The sequence below is a fragment of the Chiloscyllium plagiosum genome, unplaced genomic scaffold, assembly GCF_037043375.1.
Source record: "Chiloscyllium plagiosum isolate Xiang-an unplaced genomic scaffold, Cpla_swu_hap1 HiC_scaffold_1, whole genome shotgun sequence".
Taxonomy (NCBI): domain Eukaryota; kingdom Metazoa; phylum Chordata; class Chondrichthyes; order Orectolobiformes; family Hemiscylliidae; genus Chiloscyllium; species Chiloscyllium plagiosum.
In genome coordinates this window covers 122,954,786-122,974,032 of record NW_028270139.1, presented here as the reverse complement: position 1 = coordinate 122,974,032, position 19,247 = coordinate 122,954,786, and the positions used below count along the sequence as shown (strand labels likewise).

Here is a 19,247-nt window from a genome sequence, read left to right as displayed (position 1 = left end):
TTCTCAACTTGTGCAACTATGTTTTTCAGTCAAAAGGTTAATAAGCATTTGTTGTGTGATTGAGATTCTATCTATAAAGTATTGTGTTTAATCCAATGTGGATGAGCAGGACCCTGTATTTATGCGGATAGGCAGTGCTTTGTGTCACCACCATCAGTCCATCATATAATTTGTTTGGCAATAAAAGAAAAACATCTCTTCATGACAAGAAGCACGACCCTAGTTTAATGTTGATTTAATGACTGTTGCGGAGGATATTTGCCCATAGACCTACTGTCTCTTTTCTATTGGGAAAGAAAAAGAAGTGTGTGCAAAAGGCCAGTTAGTAATTTCACATAATTTCTTTTTGTAAAGCACTGTACTCTGACATACAAGTCTCATTCTATTCACACTGCTGTAATTTCTGAATGAGTGAAATTTGTCCTTTTGAGTGTAGCTTGATTTTTAAAAAAAAGAATGAAAATACTTTTATTCTGCACCTGAGTTTTGAGCATATATTGCATATTAATACTTCAGTTAGTTTGTGCTGGTCTCTCAGTGGTGCTACCTTTCAGAAAAAATGTTAGTCTCAGGTCTTGTCTGCTTTGTCAGGTTGAACTAAAAGATCCCATGGTCCTATTCAAAGCTTGAGCCAGTATTCTAATCAAGATTTATCTCTCAACTAACATCACTGAAATAGATTACCTGGTTATTCATTAGCACTTTCCTGTGTTCACATTGGTTGCTGCATTTCCCAACATCGTACTACTGACTTCACTCCAAGACCTACTCCATTTACTCGACAATGCTTTGGACTATCCTGAGCTCATTAGGGTGTTACAGATGAACCTGCTCTTTCTTTTTCTTACTTTATTCTTCAATAGTCATTAAATTTATGACAGGCTTTTGCTACAAGTTCTTCATTTCAATTAGCAACCTTCGTTTGAACTTCGAACAAAAATTGTCTCCTTATGTCCAATTGTTAGTTTGAAAAATAAAGATTTACTTTTGGGGTTGCATTTTAGAGATTTAGATTGTCCACACTTCTGGTTGAAATGATTTTATTTTTCAAATGTTAGTTCTAACATGTTTCCAAAATTATTTTTTTTCCCATTGGCATCTAGTTTACATTTCAACCATTAAAACAATTGATGTGGGAAAGCAGTCAAATTGTCTGTGTGTAAATGACAAGTAAACTACATGATTGATGTGGAAAGGTGTAAGTTGATATATTTTGCTTTTGTTTCTCTTACAGCGTTGCACACCAATAAACTGACGATCATGGGGGATATGAAAACCCCGGATTTCGATGACCTGCTTGCTGCGTTTGACATCCCAGATATGCAGGTTGACCCGAAAGCAGCAATTGAGTCTGTACACGATGAGAATGAAGGGCACCTGAAACAGAGCATTCCTGTGGATGAGGATGCCCAGGTCCCCTCTGCCCCCGACGGGGTAGTGAGCGTGATTGTGAAAAATATCCGAACTCTTGACTCGTGCGAGGCTGCGGCCGCGACAACAGAAACCTCGACTCTAGACAAAGAGAATCACCATTCTTCAGGCAATGGCTTACACAATGGCTTCCTCAGTGTGACAAACCTGGATGGGTATTCTAAAGAATTGGACGGCAAGTCAGCCAGGTGTGAAGGCCCCCCCAGCACCGAAGCTAAACTAGATTTGTCAGGTGCCGAGACCATCGATGGCCCTGATGCAGGAATGAAAGACTCCGCGTTTAACCAGTTCAGCCCCATTTCCAGTGCGGAAGAGTTCGAGGACGATGACAAAATTGAAGTTGATGATCCTCCACACGTCAAAGAGGAGAGCCAACCGGTTTATCAAGCAAACGTACATCCAGGTCCCACTGCTGAGCGAGAAAGTGAGAAGCCAAGGAAGGCCGGAGTGGAGAGCACAGTCAAGCAGGAAGTGTCCATGCCAGAAGCTGAAGAAAAGGGTAAGATATTGAAAAGCAACAGAGAGAGTGAAAGTCCCAGTGTTAATTCAGGGATTCTTGAGGCATTTAAAGTCCGAAATATGGATGAGAAATTGTCTGACGAGGATGCTGAAAAGAGTTTTAAAAATTCTGCTGAGAAGCAGCTTGATAACAGAGTCCTCGATGGCAAAAGTGGTGAGAAAACTGGAGTGAATGTTACTTGTCCTTCAAACCTTAGGGCTAAGTCCTCCTCCAAGCTTTCCTCGTGTATTGCGGCAATTGCTGCTTTGAATGCTAAAAAGGCTGCAGCAGATATCAATAAGGAACCTCAGTCTGTCTCAAGGGGGCCTTCTCCGGTTTTAAAAGAATCTCGAGAAAGCCCTAGAGTCACTGAAAAGTCTCCTGAGGGCCCTCAGAGCCCAATGGAAATGGTGAAGAAAGTTGCCATCAAACAGCCTGATAGCCCCCGGAGTGTGTCAAGTGAATGTAGCATGAAAGGGTCCCCTTCCTCTCCTGCAAGCTCACCGCCCGCAATCCCTAAGGTTCGCATCAAAACCATCAAAACGTCATCTGGTGAGATTACCAGAACAGTGACCAGAATCATGCCAGAGGTTGAGCAAGAGCTTGGTAGAAGAGGACCAGAACAAGCAAACTCCTTGGTTGTCTCATCACTTTTGTCATCTCCACCTACTGAGTCTTCTGTTTCTTCGCCTCCTACCACGCCTGTGCAATCGGCACTTGTTACAGCTTCTAATTCAGTAATGTCTCCTGACGTTGCTCAGAAACAGGTTACAATTAAACCTGTTGCCACTGCTTTCCTTCCAGTGTCTGCTGTGAAGACGGCAGGATCACAGGTGATCAACCTGAAGTTTGCGAACAACACTACAGTCAAAGCCACCGTCATTTCTGCTGCCTCAGTTCAGAGTGCCAGCAGTGCCATCCTGAAAGCTGCCAATGCGATGCAGCAGCAAACTGTGGTGGTCCCAGCATCCAGCCTTGCAAATGCCAAACTTGTGCCAAAGACTGTCCACCTCGCTAACCTTAATCTTTTGCCTCAAACTGCCCAAGCGTCTTCTGAACTCCGTCAGGTGCTTTCCAAAACGCAGCAGCCCATAAAGCAGGCTCTAATCACTGCTGCTTCCACACAGCCAGCTAAAAAAGTATCTCGAGTTCATGTGGTGGCCTATTCCCAGAATGCAGTGGTTGAGACATTTAACAAGGTGTTGAGCAGTGTAAATCCAGTCCCTGTCTACACGCCTAACCTTAATCCTCCAATGAATACAAATATTAGTATACCACTTCGTGGATACAAATGCTTAGAATGTGGTGATTCATTTGCTTTGGAGAAGAGTTTGGCACAGCATTATGACCGGAGAAGTGTGAGGATTGAAGTCACATGTAACCACTGTGCAAAGAACTTGGTCTTTTTCAACAAGTGCAGTCTTCTCTCACATGCTCGTGGGCACAAGGACAAGGGTGTGGTGATGCAGTGTTCTCATCTGATTATGAAACCCATTCCTGCAGACCAAATGATCATTCCCAGTTCCAGTAATAGCGTTTCTTCCACCACTATCTCTGCGCCAGTCTTGACGTCTGCAGGTGGCACTGCTGGTGCCGTAGCGAAAACTGTTGCAAGCGTACCCAGTGCGGTGATTTCTGCGCCTGCCAATGCTCCCATTCTCCCAGCAATGCCCCTGGATGAAGATCCATCAAAGCTTTCCCGCTATGGCATGAAGTGTTTGGAGTGCAGTGAGACGTTTCTGGATGAGATTTTGCTTGCCACACACTTCCAACATGCTGCAGAAGCAGGCGGACAGGTAAATCAAGTTGTGACAAATGAGTTGGTAAATGTTCCATAGCTCCCTATGATCTGTTATCCTCACGGTAATAGACTGGTCCCTAGGCAATGAATAATACTCTTCCTGAAAACAGTTTAAATTCTGTCTACAGTGTGCGACAACAATAACTCACATTTTTATAATATTTTTTAATATGTTAAAAATATCCCAGACTGCTTCACAGGAGCATAGGCAGATAAAAATTGACATCAAGGCAGGACAGGACAGTACATTAAAATCTGGGTTAAAGAGAAAGATTTTAAAGAGCATCTTAAATAAGGTGAAAGAGAGAGAGAGAGAAGTGGAGAGATTGAAGGAAAGAATTCTGGAGTTTGTGGCTTAAATGGATGAATGCACGATCACCAGTGGCAGAGTGAAAGCAATTGGAATCGGACTTGTTCAGGGTTGGAGTAACTAAGTGTTACTGGAGCATTGTGGGACTAGAGGAGATTACAGCGATAGGGTGGGGCAAGGCACAGTGGGATTTGCAAACAATAAAGAAGGAGAATTTTAAAGTCAAGGTGACAGTGGACCAGAAATGTATTTCAGTGTGCACAGAGATGATGAACAAATTAACGTAGCGCGAATCAGAATGCACATAGTGAGCAGCGGAGTTTATGAAGGTAGACATTGGGAGGCTGGTCAAAAATGCACTGCACTTTTTAAATGTGGAAATAAAGCAGGCAGTAGAACACCTGAGGGGTAATACGTTAATGAGGAATCATAAAATTCTGCAAAGTATTATAAATAGAAATTTTGAAGCTTATGTCAGTCACAAGGATTATGAACTCTTTTGTACTCAGTTGGCATGATTCTCCAAATGATATGATTTAACATGATTTTAATGTAATTATATTTGTTAAATTTAATCTTTGACATTTGTTGTGGCACAGTATGCCCCATTTACAGCGATACAGAACTTTTTGAGGTGATGAAAACTTTGGACACATGATTCTAGAATACTGCTTCTAATGTATTTCCACTTCTGTCGGAGTGGAATAAAACTCCGGTTCATTGGCTACATTGCTTAGTTATTCGAGCCAGCAAAAATTAAGCAGCCATTCTACTTCTGCTTGCTTCTTCCTATCTCATTGCTTTCGAATGGTTCGCAAAGGGATGTTCTAAGAGTTGTTGCTCCATTAGTGAATAAATCCTCAATCAGTACACTAAGAGCTGTTGCCAACTGCAACAGGTATTAGATATATGTGCAGTAATGAAAACAGATGGGTAGCTATTACTTTGTGAAATAGTGTAACATAAAAGACAGTAAGTTGGCAATCTGTTTACTTTTCTCCTGGTTTTTATTTTGATTGGCTCAAGGGAATAATTTAAAACAAATGGATCTACTAAAAAGAGGTACGAGAAAACCAACCTGTAGATTTTTCATTCTTTCATTTCTGTTCTCTTTTAGTGCAGATATTTTGGTTTGTTGGCAATACTTTATGGCCTGCATAGAGAGGAGGTACCAAGAATGGATGAAAATATTATTTAAGTAAATAAATCATACAGGCAGCTAACTGAGTTCTGAGTTTCCAGGTCGATGCCCTGTAATTGTGTAATACTAGTATCCTTAAAAGAAAGAATGTCCCAATGCATCCCATGGTTAGACAAAAGGAGAACAATGCTGAACTATAAAGAGAGAGATGAAAAATAGTAATCAGAATCTTGATCTTGGATGGTATGTATTCCTCAGAAAACATCATTGAAATCATACTACCTTGTGATTTATCCCAATGCTCCCTGTGATTTGAACCTTACTAAATTCAAATTGACTGCAATTCCATAAGAGCATAATTAGTCCATTTGGCCCATAAAGTCTGCACACCATTCATTCTTCTCCACCCTATTTTCCTGCCTTCTCCCCATAACACTTGACCTCATTACCAATCAAGAATCTATCTATCTCTGTCTTAAATACACTCAATGACTTGACCTCCACAACCCCCTGCAGTAATGAGTTCCACAGATTAACCATGTTCCAACTGAAGAAATTCCTCCTCATCTTATCTATACCCTCAGGTTCTAGATCTCCTATATCTTCTCCACATCCATTCCAATCAGACCTCTCAGTATTGTGTAAGTTTCAATCAGATTCCTCCTCATCCTTCAAAACTCAATTGGCTACAGACACAGAATCCTCAACCACCCCTCATATGACAAGTCTTGCATTCTCTGAGTCATTCTTGTAAATCTCCTCTGCTGCCCCTGTACCAGCACGTCTTTCCTTAGATGCAGGACCCAAAACTGCTCACATATTCCATGATGAAATGTCTGAGAACAAATCTACCAGCTCAGTGAGTAAACGTACAACCTGATCATGTATTCCAATTTGTGGTTTGACCGGAGCCTAACACAGCCCTAGCAGTTCATCCCAGCTTTTGTACTGTGGCCTTCTCAAAAATGAATGCAAACATTACATTTCCCTTTCTAATCCAACATGTTCACCTTAAGAGAATCATGAACTAGGACTCCTATGACCCTTTTTGCTTCAGATTTCCAAAGCCTTTCCCCCATTGGAAAATAGTGACACCTCTATTCTTTCTACCAAATTTCATAACCTCACACTTTACCACATTGCATTCCTCAGCCACTTCTTTGCCCATTCCTTAGCCGTCAAAGTCTTTCTGCATCATCCCTACTTCCTCAGGACTAACTGTCCCTCCACCTATCTTTGTGTCATCTGCAAACTTAGCAACAATGCCCTCAGTTCCTTCATCTGGATCGTTAATGTATACTGTGAATAGTTGTACCTCATGGTACTCCTCTAGTCACTGGCTGCCAACCAGAAAAGGACTCTTTTATCCCCACTCTCTTCCTTCTAACAGTCAGCCAATCCTCGATCTATGCCAGTACCTTATCCCTAACACCATGGGCTCTTGTCTTATTTAACAGCCTCCTGTGTGGCACCTTGTCAAATAGACCACGTCCACTGACTCTCCTTTCCATAACTTGCTTGCTATATCCTCAAAGAATTCTAACATGTTTGTCAGGTATGATTTCTCCTTGGTAAAGCTGTTCTGATTCAGCCCTGTTTTACCATGCACTTCCAAGTACTCCACAATCTAATCCTTAATAGTAGACTCTAAAATCTTACTAATGATTGAGATAAGGCGAACTAGCCTATTCATTACAGTACATTTAAATAATCCCATATGCTCTAGCTATCTTATTTAATGTAGGAGCTATACAAATGCGGCATACTTTCTCTTTGGTTGAAGAGCTGGGCTTTAAGAATTTTTTTAGGAGAAATTGTTGATGAGAAAAAGACATGAGGAAAGGATTGCTACCAAATGAATGAATGGGTGCAGGCTCCGTCACTGAGAATGGTGTTGTGTTTGGGGCAGAAAGCCATTTTGGGAAAAATAGGGCGGCGTTAGTCCATAAATCAAATTAACAAGGATGGGCACTGAAAAATATTGTAAACGTGGGAAATTTGAAATGAAGAGTAAACATCTGGTAGCATTTTTGTTCAATGTTTCTGGTTGATGATGTTTGGCAGCATGAAAGGTCATTGACTTGGAACATTGGGCTGGACTTTTGCTGAGTCATGGAGTCTCTGTAGATCATCAAATGTGGTGCATAGAATCCTATTCTAGGATTCCTGGGCCCTTGCGTTTTGCTTACACAGGAATATAGTATGGACAGCGAACCCGAACTCTGCATTGTTGAACTGGCAAGCTCCATTGCATGGGAATACGCATCACCTAACCCCCCACAATGTCAAAGGAGTTGGACCAGCTTTTCAAGGACGCGTAGCCTGTGGTCCCTTAGAGAAGTCATGAACCATTATATGGATGTGGGAATATGTTTGAAAGATAACTACCAAAGATCTTGCCCTTATTCTGCATGCAAACTCATATACTTCCCCACCTAGCCCTCAATGGCTCCTCATACCCTCTATGTCAACCCATTCTGCAGCATGGACCCACCTATGTCACCTTGTAACACAATGCATGCATGATTGAGAGCCCAGACTTGCACTATTTTGATAAAATATGTGCACAGAAGGGGAAAATATTGCTTGAATGACAGTGCCTTTTCTTCAATTTATTTAATCACTGACTTTTTACTTCTTTTTACACACAATAAAATATTGTCAAATGTTTACAGTTTCTGCTATGATATTGTAAAGGTTTGGTTGATTGACACCTTTGTAAGATTGCAATAAGAAACTAGTGTCTGCCTGCTTTTGTAATCTTTTCTACACATGCGGTTGTCACTACAGAGTTTTGTTCTGTCCAGAGTTTCTATGAGATGAATGAGCATAGAAGTGGTATGAGTTGGTATATAGGGTATGAGGGGCCATTGAGGGTAGGTGGGAGCCTGGCTTGGCATGAGTTTGCATGAATTGGCCGTATATTTTTGGGCATGTGATGGGTGAGGTCTATTCAGCCTCATGTTGAACAAAATGTTTCCTTGAAAAACTGCAAATGGTTTAGCTATTGGGCAAGTAAAATCAAACATTAAACTTCAGGAGCACAGTCTCAGCTATGGGAGCTGTTGACAGTAACCCTGAGTATTACCAGTAATAACATGCACTTGTGATCATCAATGATTTTGGAGATAGATATGGGAGCAGAATTTGGCTATCCAGCTGATCGAGTCTGATCCGCCATTTGAAATCAAGGCTGATATGTTTCTCAACCCCATTCTCCTGCCTTCTCCCTGTAACCCTTGATGCCCATACTAATCAAAAACCCATCTATCTGTCTTAAATACATTCAATGACTTGACCTCCTGTGGCAATGAACTCCACAGATTTACCACGCTCTGGCAGAAGAAATTCCTCCTCATCTATGTTCTAAAGGGTTGTCCCTTCATTCTGACGCTCTCCCAATATTGGAAGCATCTTGACTATATCATCCAGGCCTCTCCATATTCTTGAGCTTCAGTGAGAACCCTCTCATCTTCTAAACTCTGTCAAGCACAGACCCAGTGTCCTCATATGACAAATCCTTCATCCCCTGGATCATTCTTGGAAACCTCATCTAGGACCCCCTCCAAAGCCAGCACATCCTTCCTTAGATGCAGGGCCCAAAACTGCTCATAATTTTCCAAATGCAGTCTGACCAGAGCATTATACAGCCATAGAAGCTCATCTCTGATCTTGTATTCTAGCCCTCTTGAATGAATGCTAATATTGCATTTGCCTTCTTGACTGCCACATGAATCTGCATGTTAACTTTAACAGAATACTGAACTAGATCTAAATTCCCTGTGGTTCAGATTTCTGAAACTGTTCCCCATTTAGAAAATAGTCTACACCTCTACTTTTTCTTCTAAATTGCATAATGCCTCACTTTCCCACATTGTATTTCATCTGTCGCTTCTTTGCACACTCTTATCCTATCCAAGTGTTTCTGTAGCCTCCTCACTTTCTCGAAACTACCTGTCCCTCCATCTTTCTTTGTGTCACCTGCAAACTTAGCAACAATGCCCTCAATTCCTTCGTCCAGGTCATTAATGTATAATGTGAATAGTTGTCGTCCCACCACTTAGCCCTGCAAACTCCAAATGTCACCTACTGCCATCCTAAAAAAATGTCCATTATCCCTACTCTCTGCCTCCTGCCAGTCAGCTAATCCTCTATCTATGTCAATAGCTGGCTGCTAACACCATGGGCCCTTATTTAGCAGTCTCCTGTACATCACCTTGTCAAAGACCTCTTGAAAATCCAAATAGATCATATCCACTGGCTCTCTTTTGTCTAACTTGCCCATTACCTTCTCAAAGATTTTTAACAGATTTGTCAGGCATGACCTCCCTTTGACAAAGTCATGCTGACTTAGCCCTGTTTTACTATGCACGTACAAGTACTCTTCAATCTCATCCTTAATAATGCACTCTAAAATCTTACCAGTGAAGTCAGGTTAACCGGCCTGTTGTTTCCTGTCTTCTGCATCCCTCCTTCTAAAACTGAGATGCTACATTAGCCATTTTCCAGTTCTCTGGACCTCTGCCTGATTTCAGTAACTTCTGTAAGTTCACCACCATTGCCTGTATAATATCTTCAGCTCTCTCCTTCAGAACTCTGAGGTGTAGACTAACTGGTTTGAATGATTTTTCCACCTTCAGATGTTTCAGCTTGCCCAGCATTTTCTCCTTAGTGATGGCCACTGTACTCATCCCTATCCCTTGACTCTCTTGAAGTTCTGGTATGCTTTAACAGGATGATAACATTGATAATAACTGCCGAACAATTTTATTAGACAACAATTAGGTAAGCGAGCAACAACAGCGGTACAAGTTTAGATTTTACAATAGTTTGAGTTGAACTTCTCAATCCTTGAATTAGTAGAAATAAATCATTGACCATAATGTGTAAAATGGAAATTTAAATGTTAACTTTGCCTACAAATCTGCCTTTGGTAGCTTCAGACTGAAAATACAATTTTATAAGGTCGTTTGAGAATGGCTTAAACATGAGAAAGACAAAGCAAATTTAAATACATATCTGTTAAGTCCAAAAATATTGTCAATTTGAAGTCCTATTAAAATTCACTAAATTGTAGTTGAGTTCAAATACCAGGATTAGTCCCTTTTGCTGATGCTGGACTCAGACGATAAAGTCTTTTATTGTTGTTTGATGTTACATTGAGCTTTATCTGTGAGAGAATCTGCAGCTGAACTCCATTTATATATATATACATATATGGCAACAAAGAAAAACATATACAGTGTACTCAAGATGTCAAAGCTGTTAATTTCTGTCAAACTGACAACCTTGTGACTCAGACAATCATTATCTGAAACAGGCTGATGCTGACTCCCTCAGATCAGATATCTCATTATCTCTCGTTTTGCATGGAATCATCTACACTTGCTATTTAAACAAAATAATTTTTAACACATTGAATTAGGCCTAATGAAGTACATACTTTTTAACCTTTATTGCTTTTGTCACAGCTGAGAAGCGATTTAACACATGCAATCTTCAACAAACTATTAATTTATACAGGCTCTATAAAAATATTACTTACCAATCTGAATGATTAAGAGTCCTAAAGTAATTTAAAAAAAAGATTTTCCAATGAATTTAGATGATATTTTGCATTAAGAGATGACTGAAAAGTAAATTTGTGCATTAATATAAAAACAAAGAACTGTGGATACTGGAAATTTGAAACACAAGTCAAAGGTACTGGAGAAACTCAGCAGGTCTGGCAGGACCTGTGGAGGAAAAAACAGATAATGTTAAGAGTGCAGTGACCTTTTGTCAGATCTCAAAATTTGTGCATTGTTAATCTTGGCTTGATTCAGACAAATGTTTTGAAGAAGGGACTTCATACTAGCTCAATTAAAATAGTTTATTTTAATCCTGCATTTTTTGTTTGCAAGATCACTTTTGAATGTCAGGTAGCGTTTTGAAAACATAGATTTGGAGAACAAAAATCACATGGCTGTGTTGCTCAAAGGAGAGCAAGATGTTTGTACTTATTGTTCTCAGTTTATAAGAAAGTGCCTCGAACTGAATCACTATTCACTGCAGATGACTGTGAAAGAGCTACAATGCTTTTTGTTTAACATGCTAAATACATAGTTAGTTTAGATAAATGATCCTGTAAACTGGAAACTCCGATCCATTGCTTTTCTATGAAAGTCTTCCTGGTAATCTTCAAAGGTCCAAAATGCATTTTTACTGCTCCAGAATGGCACAGTTTAGCCCCAATGAGAAAACAGACCTTCGACACTATGTGAGGCCACACAACCAGCCCAAGTACGAGTCTTAATATGTACGTGCGACCACATTATAGTTTTATAAGCAAGACTTACATTACTGTTACAACACACAACTGCGAGGTTGAAGTTTCAACACTTCTGAGGCTGAAAGTCACGAGGAATGAGTTGAACCTGGAGCCTGACAATAAGACCGGTGCCTCATCAAAAGCAGCAATATTCTTCTCATTAATTCATGATGTCTTTTAGTGGTTACAAATGAAAGTGAAAAGACAGGATTCCATGGGTGGTCTGTTCTGTCTTTGATGTGATTTTGTTATTGCATGTAAAGGTTTGAAAATCACCAGTTTGAACCACTTTGTTTTAAAAGTAACAACTCTCATGTTCTTACCTCTGACAGTTTTTATAACCAATTACCATAAATCTTTCCTCTGGCTGTCAATCCACTGTTTCACCTCACTTACTTTTGTCAAAATATTTCGAGTTTTGAATGTCTCCAATAATTCTCCCGGTCACCTTTTTGTGGGAAGAAGAATAAGCTCAGCTTCTTGAATCTCTCCCATTTCTGTTCTGTACCCTCAGATGCCTTTAATTTGGCTACTTACTAAGAAATCTCACAACCTTAAACAATTATTTAAACTCTATTGCATATACTAACCAAAATAAGGATCCTCAAGTAAGCAAGTTACGCCTCACAACCCAAATTGGCTATTACAGGATTAATGGTGGAATTTAGCTGTGATTCCAACCAACAGTGTCTGTCTCTGGATGTCTCCAGGGTTCCATACTTGTGCAGTGTTATTCTTCGGAGTTCTGCTCCTGAGGAACCCTGGAGTTGAATTGTTACACAATTCTCCATACTTCAAGTTAGAACATAGAAATTAGGACAATACAGCACAGAACAGGCCCTTCGGCCCATGATGTTGTGCCGAATATTTGTCCTAGCCTAAACACCTATCCATGTACCTATCCAATTGCCGCTTAAAGGTCACCAATGATTCTGACTTGTTTGTTGTGTAACATTATTGATGATCCTTTAGATTCTTTTGTCCACATTATTGACTGCTCCTCTGGAACCATCAAGTCTGCAGCTTACCTTTTTTTTAATCAAAAGTAGGTTCATTGTTCCTTCTTATGTTTGGCACTGACTTGTCTGTTGGAAGGTGTAGCAGTGATTAACTCCTTAAATTGTTCTCCCGGGTAATCAGTTGTCCCTGTGACATATGGCAGCCATTTATCAAGCAGTTGTTGAAACAGTTTTGACTCCTCCCAGACATGGCTAATCAGTTTCAATTCCTGTATAAGTTTGTCTTTGATCCTTGCTGCTTCTTTCAACTTATGAATGGTTATTAAAGTTCTGAATTTTACACTATCACAGCCCCTGCTGTTTGTTCATGATTTTTAATACATTGAAATCCTTGTGAAGGTTTGACACCCAGAATAGAAGAACATAAAATTTATAAGGTGATAGACTTTCACTGAAAACGAGACACTTTGTTGAAGCATCTCATTTTACACTTATCACAAGAATACTAATTCAAGGGCAACACCAGTATTTGTACTATCCTCTCAGCACATGTACTCGGTACATTTGTACATGTACTGAGAGGAGAGTGCTAATTGGTTGGCAAGTGACTTCAATGCTTTCCCCATGAATGGCATTCTTGTGAATTGTCCTGATGACTGTTAGATGAAAAGCTTTGAGAAAGTATCCCTTTTTCAGCAATACTTAAGTTCTGTATTACCAAATGATTATCTAAAAAAAAAATCCACTGCTGTGAAATATTATGCTTAGTATTATTCTGTTGTTATGATATTACAATGAACTCCCAATTTGCAATCAATCCAAGCTTAGGTCAGTTCTCAGTGGTTTATTTATTGATGCAATATTTTGAAATTAGAAATGATGGAAAGAATATGAAGCTATGAAATAACATAATGTAACATCTTAAAAACTACTTCAGCTTTGGCTTTTGCTCATTCCTAATCATTCATAATTCTGACAGGAGAATAACAGGTTTTTTACCACAACCTACTGTTGAGATGCTTTATATCCTGCCAGTCTTGTCACTAGCTTTGTTTAACACATTGGAAGCTAATCCCAAAGTCAGCTGGGATCTGGCAATGTGGAATGAAATAAAATGTTCTGTTTTGTTTTCTAGCATGCTGAGTAGTGCACTTAGCAACTGTGTGATATGCTTTCTGTAAATGTTTACTTTTGTGATTGGTGCAGCGTTGTCATGGTAACAGTTGCGACTGCAGCTCCAGTTCGAATTGCTGATTCTTGTCAACTCCAGATACAACATCTGGATTTTAATATATCTGATGCACAAGGCTATTGCAAACAGCCCCAAGACGTATGGACTCATAAACTAGCCTTCCGTTTTTTTTGTCAGATTTCCGGAACTGCTTTTTAACCTGTGAATTTAATGATGATCCAAAGTGCAGTTTGTCAGTGATGATATTTCATGCCTCACAGCGCCAGAGACCCGGGTTCAATTCCCGACTCAGGCGACTGACTGTGTGGAGTTTGCACATTCTCCCCGTGTCTGCGTGGGTTTCCTCCGGGTGCTCCGGTTTCCTCCCACGGTCCAAAGATGTGCAGGTCAGTGAATTGGCCATGCTAAATTGCCCGTAGTGTTAGGTAAAGGGGTAAATGTACGGGAATGGGTGGATTACACTTCGGATGGTCGGTGTGGATTAGTTGGGCCGAAGGGCCTGTTTCCACACTGTAAGTAATCTAATCTAATCTAATCTAATCTAATCTAATCTAATCTAATCTAATGTGCTGAGGTTGTATTAACTTGTGAGCCACCAACGCTTCTGAGTGCATTGGCTGCCTGCCTGGTGCAGGGTGGAAAGGTTTATTTTCACTTGTGGGATGTGGCTGATGCTGGCTGGCCAGCATCTATTGCCTGTCCCTAGTTGCTCTTGAGAAGGTGGTGGTGATCTGCCTTCTTGAATTGCTCCAGTTCACCTGCTGTGGGTTGACCCGCATTGCCCTTAGGGAGGGAATTCCAGGATTTTGACCCAGTGACACTGAAGGAACGGCAAAACATTTCTAAGTCAGGATAGTGAGTGGCTTGGAGGGGAACTTGCAGGTGTATGCATCTTGCTTACTTGTCTTTATAGATGCAAGTAGTCATGGTTTAGAAGGTGCTGTTTGAGGATCTTCAGTGAATTTCTGCAATGCATCTTATAGAGAGTACACATTATAGATGGAGGGAGTGGGTGTTTGTGGATGTGGTCTTGTGGACAAAGACCTGCTGCTTTGACCTCCATTGTGTCGTGTCTTATTGGGGCTGCACCCATCCAGGCAAGTGGGGAGTATTCCCTCACACTCCTGATTTCTGCCATGTAGATATTGGACAGGCTTTGTGGAGAAGGAAGGTGAGTTACTTGCTGCAGTATTCCAAGTCTCTGACCTGTTGTAATCTTCACTGTCCACTACACCTCCAATTTTGGTGTCATCTGCAAATTTACTAACTATACCTCTTGTACTCCGATCCAAATCATTTATATAAATGATGAAAATGGTGGACCCAGCACCGATCCTTGTGGCACTCCACTGGTCACAGGCCTCCAGTCTGAAAAACAACCCTCCACCGCCACCCTCGTAGAAGACAGAGAAGTTAAATTTAGATAAATGCGAGGTGCTTCATTTTGGGAAAGCAAATCTTAGCTGGACGTATACATTTAATGGTAAGGTCCTAGGGAGTGTTGCTGAACAAAGAGACCTTGGAGTGCAGGTTCATAGCTCCTTGAAAGTGGAGTCGCAGGTAGATAGGATAGTGAAGAAGGCGTTTGGTATGCTTTCCTTAATTGGTCAGAGTATTGAGTACAGGAGTTGGGGGGTCATGTTGCGGCTGTACAGGATGTTGGTTAGGCCACTGTTGGAATATTGCGTGCAATTCTGGTCTCCTTCCTATCGGAAGGATGTTGTGAAATTTGAAAGGGTTCAGAAAAGATTTACAAGGATGTTGCCAGGGTTGGAGAATTGAGCTATAGGGAGAGGTTGAATAGGCTAGGACTGTTTTCCCTGGAGCGTCGGAGGCTGAGGGGTGACCTTATAGAGGTTTATAAACTCATGAGGCGCATGGACAGGATAAATCGACAACGTCTTTTCCCTAAATTGGGGGAGTCTAGAATGAGGGGGCATAGGTTTAGGGTGAGAAGAGAAAGATATAAAAGAGACCTAAGGGGCAACTTTTTCATACAACATTTAAAAGTCATCTGGATGGGTAAATGAATAGGAAGGGTTTAGAGGGATATGGGTCGGCTGCTGGTAGGTTGGACTAGAATGGGTTGGGATATCTGATCGGCATGGACGAGTTGGACTGAAGGGTCTGTGTCCGTGCTGTACATCTCTGTGACTCAATGACCTGCTGTTGTAGCCCCTGAGTTTTTATGATGTGTTCAGTTCAGTTTCTGGTCCTCCAGGCTATTGATAGTGGGGATTCGATCATGGTAACACCACTGAATGTCAAGCGGCAGTGGCTAGATCGTCTCTTATTGGTGATGGTCATAGCCTGGTATTTGTGTGGCATGAATGTTACTTGCCACTTGTCGGCCAAGTCTGAATATTGTCCAAATTTTGTTTCATTTGAACGTGGACTGCTTCAGTATCTGAGGCTTTACAAATGGTGCTGAACATTGTGCACCCATTGGTGAACATCGGGAAGGTCATTGATGAAGCAGCTGAAGATGATTGGGCCTAGGACACTACCGTGAGGAACTCTTGAAGCATTGTCCTGGAGGTGAGATAACTGACCTCCAACAACCACAACCATCTTCAGATGTGCCAGGCATGACTTTAACCACTGGAGAGTTTGCCCCATTTTGCTCGGGTTCCTTGATGCACATTTGGTTGAATGCAGCCTTGATGTCAAGAGCTGTCACTCTCACCTCACCTCTGGAATTCAGCTCTTTTGGTCTGTGTTTGAACCAAGGCTGTAATGAGGTCATAAGCTGTGAGGAACCCAAACTGGGCATCACTGAGCAGGTTATTGCTGAGCAGGTGCTGCTTGGTTGCACTGTTGATGACACCTTCCATCACTTTACTGATGATCAAGAGTAGGCTGATGGGGCAGTAATTGGCCGGGTTGGATTTGTCCTGCTTTTTGTGCACAGGACATACCTGGGTAATCTTCCACATTGTTGGGTAGAGGCCAGTGTTATAACTGTCCTGAAAGAGCTTGATGAGGGAAGCTGGAGGTTCTGGAGCAGAAGTCTTCAGTAATATTGCCAGAAGGGCCTATAACCTTTGCAGTATCCAATGTCTCCAACTGTTTCTTGATATTACATGGAATGAATCAAATTAGCTGAAGTCTGGTATCTGTAATGCTGGGGACTACTAGAGAAGGCTGAGATGGATCATCTACTCAGCACTTTTGGCCGAAGATTATTGCGAATGCATCAGCCTTATCTTTTGCACTGACATGCTGGGCTGTTCCATCATTGAGGGTGGGGATATATGTGGAGCCTTCTCCTCCTCCAATGAGTTGTTTAATTGACCACCATCATTTGCGATTGGATGTGACTGCAGAGCTTAGATCTGATCTGTTGGCTATGGAATTGCTTAGCTCAGTCTAGCACTTGCTGTTTGGCATGAAGTAGTCCTGTTTGGTAGCTTCACCAGACTGACACGTCTTCATTAGGTATTCCTGATGTTGCTCCTGGCATGCCCTCCTGCACTCTGGAGGTGCACAGGTGGAGTCAGTTGAGGTTCTGCACTGTTTAAGTAGAAGCAGCGGCAACAATAACTTACGTTTGTACCGAATCTTAAAAATAGCTTTAAAATAAAAGAAAACCTTCACAGAAACAATGTTAGATAAAACTTGGCAGTTGATCCAAAAGGGAAATTATGGAGCACTCAGTCAAAACTTAGTCACAGAGACAGACCTCAAAGAATGGTTTGAGGAAGAATGAGTAAACAAAAATGGAGGAGGTTGATTGAGAGATGTCCAGATCATAAGATCAATGCAGCATAAAGCACAGACACATTTAGAGTCAGAGAGTCATACAGCACAGAAACAGACACTTGGGTCAAACTTGTCCGTGCCAATCTGGTTTCCTAAACTGAACTAGTCCCATTTGCCTGTGTTTGGCCCATATCCCTCTAAGCTTTTCCTATTCATGTATGTGTCCCTGGCAAAGGAAAGAATTGACTCAGAAGAGGCCAGCATTGAAGGTTTGCTGAGTTCTGAGAAATTTGCAGCAAGGCTTCAGCTAAGCTGCATGGTGCAGAGAGTCTCAACTGCCTGAACGGTAGAATGCAGCCCCTTGTAACATGGCTAGCATTAATTGTGGTGTCAGGTGACAAACTTAAAGAACTGTGTCCACTGGACCACCTCCACTTTTCAAAAAGTCACTTTGTTTGTAGGAAAGTGGGGGAATTCTAGAGGTAGGGAACGACAAAGCCATGGAAGAATTTAAACACAAAGAGAATGTTTTTAAGCTTGATTGAGAAACAATGTAGGTCTTAAAGTGCAGGAGCAATAGATGAATGAGACTTGATGTGACTTAGGATATGGGTTTTTGGCTCAGTGAAACACATTGGATGATTATTAAGGATCTTGATAGGAAAAATGGTGAGAAGATATTTGCCCCCTTGAGTGAGTCTAGGACCAGGGGGCATACTCTCAGGATAAACGGGCGCCAATTTAAGACTGAGATGTGTCTTCTCTCAGAGGCTTGTGAGTCTTTGTAACTCATTGTCACAGAGAGCTGTGGGGACAGAGTCCTTGTGCATACTTGAAGCTGAAATAGATAGATTCTTAATCAGAAGGGGCATCAAGGATCATGGGGAAAGGGCAGGAAAGTGGTCATGAGAAGTGTCCAATGAACCATGGTCCTATTGAATGGTAGAGCAGGCTCTAGGGGCTGGACGGCCTGCTCCTGTTCCTTGTGCTTGAGCTGTGAGCCATGTATAGAAGGCTGGATGCAGCTTGCCAAATTGGATCAGGCCCACCTGCTGCCTTTCATGTTGGAGAGTAAGTTTGGGATGAAGGGTGATTGGATGGGAGTCTGGAGAAACTGTGACCAATAATATTTTTGTGGGATTAAAACATGCACAGCCTGGTCCTTCTGATTCAGCAAAGATAACTTAGTTACATTACCCAAGTCTCTTTAAGTTCAATCACCCATCAAACTGTGTTAGGTGAGTACCTGGTGTGCAATTCCACTAGTTCTAGTATACAATTGCAATTGGTAAGTAGGTCTGACATGTTTGAAAAGGCAGGCGCTTGGTCTGCTCAGTAACTGTCTTGTGTAAAACTGGCAATGTATTACTGGCCAGCATTAGTGGGCCAGCGAGTCCATCTGTATCATTCTGAGCCTGTTGCCAGTTTTCTAATGTCAACTTTTCAAGTTCAATTTGACTGATTCTGTGGAGTTTAGATTACAACATTATCTGGAATTTGTACCAGAGAACTTTCCATGGACAATTGTGGGATGTCAGTTGACCTTTGATAGGTCAGAAAAATCACTTCATGTTTCTATGCTCCCTGCAGTCAGGAATATCAGTTTGTGAGGAAAATAAACTGGCTTTACAGTTTTGTCTAGCTGTATTTAGCAAACCTTAGAAATCCGTATAATATGGGGTAGTTCAAGGATGCTGTGTAAGCTGAATGGATGATTGGAAGATATTTTTCCATGATAGGTTTTCAAAATAGTGAAAGAATTAAGACTGAATCATGAGTGCCAAATTCAATCTGTTCACAAATGTCATCTGAATGTTGACATAGCAGGTGAATACTGGTTCATGTAAAAGGCAGAAAAGACGTGAACAATTAACAAAAACAACAGTGGGCACAATGATCTTG

General features: G+C 41.3%; 1 protein-coding gene across 9 annotated transcripts in view; it reads left to right on the top strand.

The window, feature by feature from the left end:
* Positions 1–19,247, top strand: part of znf532 (zinc finger protein 532) — a 222,107-nt gene that overhangs the window by 113,483 nt on the left and 89,377 nt on the right. For all 9 annotated transcript variants that reach the window (XM_087990306.1, XM_087990325.1, XM_087990312.1 and 6 more), the window contains one exon: positions 1,235–3,726. In XM_087990306.1, coding sequence (XP_087846432.1) covers positions 1,261–3,726 — 2,466 coding nt within the window. In that variant the 5' untranslated portion in view covers positions 1,235–1,260. The remainder of the gene's footprint in view (positions 1–1,234; positions 3,727–19,247) is intronic.